The sequence below is a fragment of the Bufo gargarizans genome, chromosome 3 (genome assembly GCF_014858855.1).
Source record: "Bufo gargarizans isolate SCDJY-AF-19 chromosome 3, ASM1485885v1, whole genome shotgun sequence".
Classification (NCBI taxonomy): domain Eukaryota; kingdom Metazoa; phylum Chordata; class Amphibia; order Anura; family Bufonidae; genus Bufo; species Bufo gargarizans.
In genome coordinates, this window is record NC_058082.1 from 506977253 (window position 1) to 506990573 (window position 13321).

The following is a 13321-nucleotide window of genomic DNA, read 5'->3' on the forward strand; positions in this document are numbered from 1 at the left end:
AGATGCACAACCTGGAAACAAGTTATATTTCAGTGGTTTGTAACGTTTGTCCTTACATCAGTAAAGAATAAAGAGAGGCTTCAAACCAATTTTATACTAAGATTAATTCATAAAGTAAAAACAGCAAATATCATGGGACCTAAATTGAAAACAGGTGATTGCAGCACCCCTGAGAGATTAATTCATCAAAAAATGAAAATGCAGCGGTAATTACATATTAATGCATTATTATTTTAAGTTCAAGTAATTGTGTTTAACTTGGCTTTCTATGTGGAACAAGCTAATGCAGTGTTCTCTAGTTTCTTGCATTTGGGAATACAAGAACGAATCAATATACTGTAAAACAAATTAAACTTCTGCACTCACGTTGTACTCTTATGAAAACCATTCTCAAACTCTCCAGCCCAGTACTGACCAGGCGGGCTATATAACTTTGTGAGGGGAATACATTTCATAACTTTACTATGTGTTAGGGAAATAGAGAATGACAAATGCAACAATGTTCCTGAGAAGTACAGTAAGCGCATGAACGCTCCCAGTTATATGCTCCATGTGCAAATATGACTTTTTATGCCACACTACCCCACATTTAAGGGGGGATTCTCATCTTATAATGTTAAGAAACATATATGGACCACTTGTGATATAACAGCTAGCTTATTGAGAGTTAGGTATTTGTCATACCGTCTCTACCAACTATCCCAATGGTGTGCCAACAGCAAATATCAGCCATTATCATTTTTAGCAGCTCTTGGTGTGCAATCAAGTAGACAGAAGGGAGCATTGTCATTTCTATGGTGAGGTTCTTTTTATATACACCCTTAGACTTACAACATTGCCGTTGGTAAATTTGGGACATGTAAGCCCACCCCAAAACACCCCCAAACATGCCAGGAACACCCTCTTATGGGACTGATGGCAACTATGCATGCCACATTTGAATGAGATTGGAAGGAAGGGGTCCTAAATAAAAGGGACATCTTGCTGCCATGAAAATTTCAGTTTTATAGTATAGAAAAAGGCTGTGCAGAGCAATTGTATGGAGTCAGTTACAACACCAGTAGTGAAAACATTCTGCGGAAATGTAATGCATGTCTTCATATTCTGTGTTCCACAAATGGCTTTTTATCATATGCTATAAAAGAGCCACTGATTACTTTTTTTACTCTCTAAGGTTACGATATACATAGTATTAGGGTGTAGTATGGTAACACATTACATTATGTCAGTGATTTGAAGGGGGGCGGGGGGGAAGTCCATAAAACAGGACAATGCTGGGTGATGAGAGTTTTTGGAACCGCGCTGCTCTGGACTATACTCTCCGGTCAATAGTGGATGGTGCCGGGCTCCAACACCTTTCCTTTCCACCCAAAGAAGGTCCAATCTTCCACAGATGGTTTCCTCTATAGGGTTCAAGGAAATTGATACAATAGTGAAGCACCCTTTGGCTTGATGTTATTAAAAGGTTTTATTGTACTCACAAGAGTCGATCAACTCTTGTGAGTACAATAAAACCTTTTAATAACATCAAGCCAAAGGGTGCTTCACTATTGTATCAATTTCCTTGAACCCTATAGAGGAAACCATCTGTGGAAGATTGGACCTTCTTTGGGTGGAAAGGAAAGGTGTTGGAGCCCGGCACCATCCACTATTGACCGGAGAGTATAGTCCAGAGCAGCGCGGTTCCAAAAACTCTCATTACCTGCATTTCCAGTGTGATACACCTACCACACTACTCCGGAACCAGCAGCAGCGCAAGCAACTTGTCCGTGTGAGGATACAGGACTGACTTTTTTATTGTTGATTTAATTTGTATCTGGGTGATGACATAATTGCAGTATCTGGCCAAAATCTAGTGCATGCTTAACAAAGTGTTCTGTAAAAGAATGCCGTGCCTAAAAAAATGTAGAGGCAAAAACCTGTCCATTATAATGCACTGAGAGTAACACCCTAGTATTAGCGCAGGTAGCGTGTATACTGTGGGAGCCTGAGTGCAATAGGCAAAGCATACAGCAGCTGCATCCTTATGGACATCACTAGGATTTCATTTTATGCTTTTTATATCTCGATTTTCCACGCTTCAATGTTGTCGAATTAGAAACAACAATATCAGAAATATGCTACAACATCATCATCTTACCTGGCTTGGGGGGTTTTCCTCCAGGATATAACCCTAGAAGAAAGAATTTTTGATGAGAAGCCAATCTACATATATGTCTTGGATTGTTATTGTTATGATGTCATTACTTGAACTACGCTCATAGTTATATGAGTTGCAGAGGCAGAAGTTGCGACTGGGCCCTGGGGTCTGAGTAGACGCGGATCAAGTGGTCTCAATCACATGAGAAGTCACCAGTATTATAAATATCACATGGTAGGTTGGGGCCCTGGAGCTACAGAATTATGCAATGCAACCTAGGACCTTCAAAGAACCCCTCTGACCAGGGGTGCACCTTGCCTTTCTGCTGCCTGAGACAAAAACTGAAATGGCGCACCCCCAGTGCCAATTTTTTAACCGAACCCCTTCAATCGCCTCACCTGGCCTCATTGGTGGGGCACCCCTGCCTCTGACTAAGTGTCAGTTCATTAACCAGTTCAAGGTCAGGCCATTTTTCCCCATTTATGACCAATCACAGGAGAATTATTAAAGTCAGTTGTTTTGAGTTTGCATTGGCTGAATATGCACCAAATTTATCAAATGCCTTATATATTGATACATTTGGCACATCTCTTAAAATAACACTTTTGTCTAGAGATGGTTCAGGTTCACTTCCTGGACTGTATATACAGTCCTTATCATGTGCCATCTATAGAGAGTTTGAGAAAGTAGGTGACAGTAATAAACCACTTCAGCCTCCTCTTTAGGGAATACGGCTGTTGCTGAATACTGGCTCCACGCTGTTACAGCTGCAGACTCACCAAAGATGTTATGGAACATGCTTGTAGTGTTAGATGGGGACCCGCCAGACATTTTACGTCATCGTACAGTCTGCAAGTAGTTCATCATCCAGGATTGATGATTGTTGGTTTGGCCATACACATAACAGCTAATCATCTGAGCATGCATGGTTGAACACCAATACTGTTCGCAAATGTCTATATAAACACTTCTATGCACCACAAATAAGAAGAACTCTGGCCATATACAATCAGTGTGCTGTATTACCCTAAAAATAGTGAAGTAACTAAGGGGCACATTTATTAAGTTATATAGAGGCGCTGGCCTTAAGCGTAGATCATTTTTTACGCCTAAAACAGGTGTAGAAAATGGTTATTGAGACTGGCCTCCCGGCCTGTCCCCTTCCCGCCTTCGCCGCGCCCCAATTTTTGGACCAGGCGTAAGAAGTCACAGATAAATGTTTGATAAATTACCTCCTAAGTCTAAATTTTGGGTAACTACTTTCCATAGTGAAAGAAAAAGAAACTCCACGGCACTTCCAAATAAAACTGTGCGTATTTATTCACCAGATGCGACGTTTCGGTCCACTCAATGGAACCTTCCTCCATTGCTTGAGGAAGGTTCCATTGAGTGGACAGAAACATTGCATCTGGTGAATAATTAGGCACAGTTTTATTTGGAAGTGCCGTGGAGTTTCTTTTTCTATTGGACAGTGGGATTGCATCTACAGCCGCTGGCACTCCTATCTTACTCTTCAGACTGCGGTGCTGCTCTGAGTTATATTTTTTATACTTTCCATAGTGGCTTTAATTTTTTTTTTCCAATCTGTAGTCCACATATGTGGAGCAGCTGTATTGCTCCAACCATTCCTTCGGGCTGTGCTCGAATGGACTGCCAGGCATAGTACAATGTGAAATGGCTAAAAGCTTCAGTTTTGTTACAGTCATGTAGCCCTAACCTATCATGCACAAAAAATAAAATTGAATCAAGTCCATATTTTTCCTTTTTTCCCCCAATTAAGTTACTGTACGTTTCTAGTGCTATACCGAAATCAATAGGTTATACTGACCTGCTCCTCCGATTCCTCCAGGTCCCACACCAGCTCCTCCTTTATAAAGAAACCCAGAACAGTTGCAGTTAGAATCATGTAACTAGTATTGCACATAGCACATAGATTATTTTGTTAAAACCATCTTTATTATGCAGGATAAATTATTCTTCCCATTTAATTTCTTGGACCACAGGGGCACAAGGTAATACATTTTTAACACTAACGTTTTGACTATAGAAATGGGATCTAAGGTCTTTTAAAGGAGCGTTCTCTGCAAAACTGTTCTACACCTATTATACAGCCTGCGGTTGAGCATAAGACAGGGATTCAAGGAGCAAAGAAGAAGGAATCGCTGTTCTATGCACTACCCCCTGATGCCCAACACTAGGCATATCATATTTTATTAATTTTGACTCTTTTAACGTTATGAAATTGTTGTAGCCTACTAAATCCCTTTACACTGAAAACCCAATGCTAATTGGACGTCAGATTGGAAATCCTTTTACTTTTCTAATTCAAGCTTCTTCTTGTCTAAGCAGACAGATTACTGCATTGCAGTTTAATATTATGAAGTCAGAAGCACATATCCCACACTGTACCCCAATTTTCTCATACAAACATAAATATAGGCCAGTACAACTAAAATGTAGCCATATTGACAGGTCAACCAAAATGCAGTTTGTTATGCAGTATAACATGCCAAGTCCAATATGTATAGATTATATATGCAGGTTACATAAAATTCTTCTTACCAGGATATACCCCTGCACCTCCACCTGGTAAAAAACTGACCTCCAGGTACGCCTCCAGCAGGAACCCCTGTGGGCAGAAAAACAGGCGTTACATTTAGTTATGGATACTGTATAAGGGTTTTCAATAAGGACTATAGGAATATTATTTTTGTTTGCTATTAATACACTCAGGATATTTTGGCTGAAACTTCCCCTATCTAGAGCTGATCGAGTTTCACTAGTTAAAATGGTGATATTACCACAATTGCTCTATGTGCTCAGGAATACACCTATTTGGATACAAGACAAACATTTTAAACTTATAGAGAGTCTAATTAATGATTTAATATGGGGAAGAAAGCGAGTTCGACTTAAGTTGGAGTATTTGTATAGATCAGTGGAGTGTGGGGGTTTAAATCTCCCCTACTTTAAGGGATACTTTATTGCAGCCCAGCTATTGAGGTGCTATGAATCAGAGCATAGCGCACTTCTGGGGAAGTTGGTAACTAGTCATGCCCACAATAATATTTTTTCCTTGTTGGAATCTGGCCTATTGAAGAGCTATGAGCAAGGCTATAGAGAGACTATAAAACTACTCCTTAAGGTGTGGGCTACAACTAGGACATGGTTGAAAGTTAAGGGTTCACTTACATTTACGCCTCTTTGGCACAATTTGTATTTAAAAAGGCTGGATGAAATTGCAGCTGACACATTTTGGCAGAAGAATAAAATTTTATATATTTCACAGGTAGCTAAAGATAGAGAAATTAAATCCTATATGGAAATGACACAAAATTTAAAAAATCTTTCATGGTTTAGGTATTTCCAATTGCGTTCTGTGTTATCCAGCTTGGATGATAAGCGGCTGTTGGATATAGATAATGTTTCCTTTCTGAATGATTGGGTAGGAGTTACACATTCTAGAATAAAAATCTCAAATATATATAAGTTATTAATTAAAGCACGGTTTAGTGATATACACTCTCCAGGACAAAAAGCGTGGGAGGCGGACTGTCCGAATGTACAAATAGAAGGGTGGGATAATATTTTTGGGAATCTATCTTCACTATCCCAGAACTTTAACCATGTCCTGATACAATTTTATATCTGCCACAGATTATATATTACTCCACTGTGGATGAACAAATGTGGGTTAAGAGACACGTCCAATTGTCCCAAATGTGACACTGTAGGAGCAGACTTTCTCCATATAATATGGACCTGTCCAGAACTTATAAACTACTGGAACGGTATCAATAACTATATTATGTGTAAATTAAAAATTCTAATCCCTTTTGAACCACAAGTATTTATTCTCAATGATCTCTCCAAATTAAAAATTCATAGTTATCAAAAGATTTTCTTGAGTAGAGTATTCATGTTGGCTAGAGTTTTGATCAGCCGCACCTGGTTTGCCCGATCCACTCCAAATAAAAACACATGGATAAATTTAATCGATAAGGTAAAGAACTACGAAAAAATTTTATATAGACGGAGGGAAAATGAATACCAATGGACCAGGATATGGGGTGGTTGGAGGTCTGGTTAGCTGAGATCAAGTTGTTTTATTTATAAGGGGTCCTACTTTGACGCACCACAAACTGGGAGGGAGGGAGGGGAGGGTTTTTCTAAATATTTTGAAAAGATGAGTGGAATATACGCACATATAATTACTTGGGTTACTAAGAATTGAGAGATTGTAATAAATTTTTTATTGTAAACGTTATGTAGTTTTCCCAATAAAAAATTAAAAAAAAAAAAAAAAAAAAAAAAAAAAATACACTCAGGATACATTTAATGTTGATTTTCACATAGTAAGCAATATTTAATGAAGTTCTCAAGAAAGAAAGGAATTTTTTTTCATCAGCAGCGACCAGTTGTATAGAGAACAGCAATCAATGGTAGTAGGTTGGCAACAGGACTGGTAACAGAGCAGTTGAGTTCACAGCCAAGAGGGCCCAACCAGCGGTATTAGACACAGTGGTACGGTACTGGAGCATGTGCTGTTATATCAGTACTTCAGTGAATGGGCTGCAGTCATCCAACCAACGCTGCTCCCCCTTCATTCTGCTTATCGATGGGCCATTGTTATGGACAATGGTTGTGGAACCACTGTGGATTTGGCTATTGGCTACACCTAAGGGCATTATCCTGGTGGCTCCTTGGTATTCACCCTTTAACACCTATAAAGGGATCTAGTGTTCACTGCAGGGAAAGCACCAGGCCACTACCTCTGTGTAATTGACTGCTGACCATGTGGTTGGTTGCTGACCCACGGGGTCAGAGACACTTGTGTGGGGCAAGGAGGGAACAGGCAAACCAGTATTCAATAGCAGGCCGAGGTCATGGCGGGCAGAACTTGTGCAAATCCATGAAAGAGTCCAAAGGTCAGGGCAGGCGGCACATGGTTACAATCTGTGAATCAGGCAGAAGTCCATACACAGGCAGACAAATGGATTATAGCACCTTTGCAGTATCTAGTAAGACATGAAAGACTGATTGCTCAGACACCTCTTCCAAGGGAGAGAAGCTTTATATACCCACAGTCCATCCATTAGCTAGTACAGATTATGTACATGTGTGGTGGCCCTTTAAGGACTGGGGAGCCCACATGTGCCTCATGACGAGGCCTAGCAGCGTGGGACAGAGGAGCCTGGCAACTGGCCCCTCTTCTAGGGGGCAAAGGAGTACCAGTGGGGCCCAGCTGGTGGGCAAAATCTAAGTCAATGAGGTGGTGCCCATGCCTGTCCCAGATAGGAATCCCAGGCATCATATTTTAACAAAAACACACATTAATGACCAATCCTAGGGATAGGCTGTCAATTTAAAATCCTGGAAAATTCTTTAAAATCCACATTCTGCAGACCTTAAAGCAATGTGTATATCCCAATCATTTTGACTCATGTAGGTTATGTTCATCCTTGCATCATGGCTTCTAACCAACCTCATATGGTCTATGTGTTGTTTTTTTTTACATTGATATGCTTGTGAAAGTTCCTCTAGCGTAGAAAGCAAGCAAAACAATGGAAATGGTCAGAATAACATTGCACGCATCCCAGCATTTGAGATTATTTTCTTTGTAACTGCTGATAATATGGAGAACTTTGGAATCATTTTTGTTTGCATTCCTTGTCATAGATGCTATGATGCAGCGCACACTTATCAAATTAGTAATCAAGATGGTGAGCAACAAAATGAGGGCAAATGTTCTGTCAGCTCAGTTTTCATTAACCATGATGTAACTGGATACTGATTCTAGTAAGAGTAGGGAACTGATGTTGAGGAAGAGAATCTAAAGGAACAAGCCAAAAGACTGATCCCTTGAAAAGAGGTGAAGAAGGACATCAAGATACAGTATCTGATGTAGGAGCTGATGTAGAGGAAAAAAATGTAAAGGAATGAGTCAGAGGACTAATCCATTGATAAGATGTGGAGAAGGATGTCAAAATATCTGATGTAGAAACTGATTTAGGGGAAGAGAATTTAAAGGAACAAGTCACAAGACTGATCCATTAAAAAAGATATGAAGAAGAACATCAACATATCATATTATAGGAGATTCCTAATGAAATGGGTAGAATCAATGAACAATCAAAAATAATGTAAACAAGAATTGGATGTGTTTTCATGACTAAAGCTAGCAATATGATCAAATCTATTGATTCAGGGAATATTGGTCAACTTTCATAACTTTTTAGGAACTATTAAATATACACTGTTCTCATTTGGTCTACAGTGGATGTCTAGCATCTCATTCGACACTGTACAAAGTATGGGGGCTATGTTATCACAGAATGTTTAGATTCATGTACATAAGAGAACATAACAATTCAAGGTTTGTTCCATCAGGACAACTCCAGGCCATATTGCATATGGACATCATAGAGGGTGGTCCCCCACTAGAGCTTCTCTGTAAAAGAGGATCCCGCTCTGGTAGGTTAATTAGGTGAATAGCTGGCATGTAATGCTATATTATATGGCTGGCTACTGGATATGCTCATAGGGTGTGGGAGAATCTAAACTTCTGATGGTCAGCTGATTTCCACGCTGGCTTTTTTTTTTTAAAGGGTTTGTCATCATGAGTCAACCCCTACTAATTGTACATATTATTACAAATAGTACACTAATAATCTGACCCTTGGTATGTAATTTGAGTTTTTTTAAATGATCTTTAAAATAATGAACACTTTAAATCACTTGTCTAGTTATATGTTTCCCACTAGAGTGAACTATTAAACCGTACTTTTGTATTTTTAACTCTGTGATTGTGTGTGGACTGTCATGTGGATATTACTGCCTTACTGTGGGGGTTTATTCCCCTTGTGTACTAATCTAACAGAGAGATCATGAAGTAATTGCTGTGGGAGAAAAATATACAAGATAAGATTGACAGACACAGAGTAGGGAGGAGGTAGGAGAGGACAGAGTAGTATCTACTGTATGTATACCTGTACCCAGGTGAGTGGGTGACCTGGCTCCATCACTCCAAAATGGCAGTTTGTGGGTGCAAGTATCTTTCCAAAGTGAGGGCAGGAAGAACAGTTTTAGAGCACAAACTAGTCAGAGGACCAGGTATATTTCTTGGTCACAGATGCAGTTTAGTTGGTCTTTTATTTGTATAACCATAAAGGGGTTTTCCGGGATTACTATGGTTTTTAAAAGGTATGTTCATGTAGTTGCTGACCCCACAAACATCCTCCGCATGCTTTTTTTTTCCATCTTGGACTTTCCTGACCCGTTTTCACCATGTAAACCAATCACTCTGGTTTATATCCTGTATGTAGCACTTCCAGTTCCTGTATCCTACCAAACCCATGATACACTTCTCCTTTCTCTGCCACTGCTCCAGCACCGCCCCTAACAACACCCAGCTAGTTTATAGCCCCTCTCACCCTGCTAGTTACATAGATGCCCCACCCATGGACATGACATCACAGGAAATAAGAAAGAGCTACATGGATATGGTCATGTGATCACAGCCCAGAACGGAAGATAGGAGCAATAATAGTAAAACAAATACATTACAAAATTACAGCTTCCTTCCTAAATGGTAATTTTATAGGGTGCATTAGGATGGACTAGGGGTAGGTTCCGGTGCAGGGTGCATCCGCCATTAGGGTGCTCCACTGTTTTGAGGGGTAGCCAGGGCCCTTTTAGGGAAAAATCTTCATCCTGACCTTGTTTACCTCTACCCCATCTGCCACCATATCCATTTAAGGTTCATTTTTTATCACATCTAATAATTGTATTGCTTGGGTGTAATGTACTTCCCACATCGACTGTATTTTTATTGAGTATGTATTAAAAGTTACGTTTTAGAGATTCATCTCTTATGTGCCCTGATATTGATGCAAATCTGAAACCCCCTTTAAGATCTCAATAGTGTGAAGATAATCTGCCAATAACATAAATCTACCATTTTCTAATAATCCAGTGGTGTCTTTTGCCCCTAGTTAGAAATATAGAATGTGTCGGCAGATAAGAACCATTTGGCCCATCTAGTCTGCCCAATATACTAAGTACTAGTTGCTGATTCCATAAATCTTTTTAACCATGCAGTGGTCGCTGTGAGTTTTTTCTCCAGATGTCTTTATAATGTAGCAGATCTCTAAGGCAGTAAGGTTAATATAGCGTCACTGACATTTATATTATATATACTAGGATTAATGGAGCGATTCCTAAAATTCACTACCCGGTGCATGGGATTTACACAGATCTCCTCCATATGTTTTTCATGAGGACGTTGATATTATAATGGTACCATAATGTTGTAGTGAGTGTTCAGTGGATTGATTTGTATGTATTTAAATGAGTCCAGAATAAGACAAGTCATGACGCAATGTCAAAGCCTCAAAGGGTAGAATAGTTGTAAAAAGCTGAATACCAAACGTCATACGTCACTGACATATTTTTGTGTTCTGCCTCTCTTTGATAGTAGGAGATGCACTGAACCTTGCTTTTCCTCACAATAAATACATTCCTTTGGTCTGCACACAGACAATCTGTGATTAGTAGCGTTGTGAATCCAGATCTGTCATGACACCTAAGTATGAATGATTAGGAATCCGATTTCCTAACATTTTCTGGATTTTGGACCCTATTCCAGACATACTATTGCATAATATATGGAAAAATGTGAACTGTAATGCAAAGCCTGGACACATTTATAGAGTCGTTGCTGTCACATCCATGATAAGGGAATGATTTTGGCTAGGCAAGCCTCCTGGCAGTGAAATGGTTAGTGCAGGAATTTCTGGCAGGTTGCTCTGCAGGGATGGGGTTAAAACAAATAACCACAACCCCACATGAGAGGTGTGTGTTTGATTACTGAAATCCCAGTGGAATTAAGAATTGCAGAACTGTTGATCTCAGCGTGAGAGGAATTTGGAGCGCTCAGTATCTGATACACCAGTGCCAGAACTCAGTGTAAGACTGCCGGCCGTGGGGGAGCACTGCTACAATACTGGCTTAAGGGCAGTTAGTAAACAAAATTTAGTGGGGGAGCCATATAAGTGCTGTCAGACGGTCCCTTGAAAGACTGGCAACGATTAATAGAGTGGCAGAGTTTGACTATGGGTCTCAGATTGCAGGTTTATACATTTTTATGGCCTCAAGGTTAGGATTTATTTACTAGGGAGAATGATGACTTGAGAATCCAAAATACTGAAATATTTTTGAACGTGGAAACGTCACGCGCCTTTTCCATTGCCATCCCGGGGACACATGCTGTTAGAATTCACGGAGGGCTGGTTTCCAGGAGAGAGCAGCCCTCGATGCACTGCACAGGTGGTTTGCCAGCTCTACCAGGAGTCTGGGAGGTCTTTCCTTTTTTCCTCGAGAACCTCATGAACATTCCGGTAGAATTGGCAAGTATGCTAGAACATTCTTGCCACATTAGTGGAAGTTTATTCACAACCAAAAATATCTGTGATGAGGTCAATGAATTATTTTTTCATTTACTACATTTAGGATCATTTATTGGGCATTGCAGTGACAATTTAACCACAAAAAAAATGTGGCAATAGCGCTCTTATGAAATGGAACTAATGGATATAAAGAAGAGAGGGGTTCCCATTGTAAAGACCAAAGTGGACAACCCATTATGGTTTTACCACCCAGGACAGGATGGCCTGGTGTTTGATTCCTCTTCCATGCCCATTTCACGGCCCTTAGGTCAATTCCCCACCCATTGTTTGCTTAGGCTATTTTCACATCTACAACATGGATTCCAGCAGGCTGTTCCGGCAGAGAACAGCCTGCTGGAATTCTCCTGATCCGGCCTTGCCGGATGCAACTAGAATGCCTGCCAGCCCCATTAACAATAATAGATTTTGAGGGAGATATAGCCTCAATCCAGCAAATATGTCGAGAATCAGCCAGACAGAAACTGTTGCACGCTGCAGTTTGTATGTGGCTGATTCCCAGCATTCTCTGCTGGAACTGGCAGCCAGATCGCAGTGTCGCTTAGGCTACTTTCACATATGCATTAAAACTATGTGGTGGGCTGTTGTGGCAGAGCCAGATAGGACTGGAGCATCACCAGACCCCTTAGGCTGTTCCTCTGCCGTATAGTATTAACGCATATGTGAAACTAACCTACATAAGTAGTTCCTCTGGATAGAGGAGTCATGTACAGATTCTAACCATAAATGAAAAGGGGATAGGACCAACCAGAGCTAAAGCCTCTCACCAAGGGCTTTATAACACCTGTATGAGCTACCTTTATATGCACACTATGAACTATGAACTATGAACACCAATAAAGGTTACGCTTTATGGGGCAATTTTTGGTTTCTGCTGTAATGCCACTAATTCATTAGCTCTGGTTGGCATCCTGACTTTACTGACATTTGACTGGTCAGATCTGTGATTTCTTTTTTATATGCACACTAGATACTGTTATAGCAGTGGTATGATTTCTAGTTGCTGAGCAAGCTCTGCCTAGTGGATCTCATTGTGTGGCCATAGCTTTAATGTGCTCTTCTAAGGAGGGTACATATATGGTGTTGTGTTCAAGGTATTTTATTTTATTGTAATACAGTCCTGGGGATATTCATACAGGTAATAGTCCAAACTGCATTAAAGATGAATGAACAGGCATAATTAAATTTGTTAATGCTTTCAATGTAGGATGGTATAAAAACTAAGGTGGTACAAACACAATATTTGCAATATGGACATTAGCCATCGAGTTAACATTCTGGTAAAATTATGGAAACAGTAACAGACAGGAAGGTGACAGGAAATGTCATCAGAGCACCATCTAGCCAAGAATTTTAGATATCACCTGTTATGGAAGAGCAAATATATTCCCTTCAAGGGTTATAATCCTCTATCTGAATGCTAATGGTTGTTTGACTACTGCCGCCTGGTGCAACAAGCCAATTGTCATCACAAGTTGTGAAACAGAGTTTACAGGAGACAGCACTGGGAACCACTTAGGATAAAAAGTCTCAGGGCAGCTGTCCAGGGTTCTGACACCTTACAGATTAGCGCTGCAGCTGTTCTTGTTCCTGGCAATTACTTGAAAACAAGCTTTGCATAGATCTATTGTACTAATTAAGGTATTTTAGGTCAACATTTCCAATAATCAACATCCTAATCTCTGTAACTCTTGTATAACACATAATACAAACAAGC

At 40.1% G+C, this 13321-nt stretch overlaps 1 protein-coding gene across 1 annotated transcript in view; it reads right to left on the reverse strand.

Annotated features, from left to right (window-relative positions):
- The window catches only part of ELN (elastin), a 90482-nt gene that overhangs the window by 51906 nt on the left and 25255 nt on the right, over positions 1–13321 (reverse strand). The window contains exons 3-5 of the mRNA XM_044285791.1: positions 4703–4769; positions 3969–4007; positions 2141–2173 (exon numbers count right to left, since the gene is read on the reverse strand). Of these exons, the coding sequence (XP_044141726.1) occupies positions 2141–2173; positions 3969–4007; positions 4703–4769 (139 nt within the window). The remainder of the gene's footprint in view (positions 1–2140; positions 2174–3968; positions 4008–4702; positions 4770–13321) is intronic.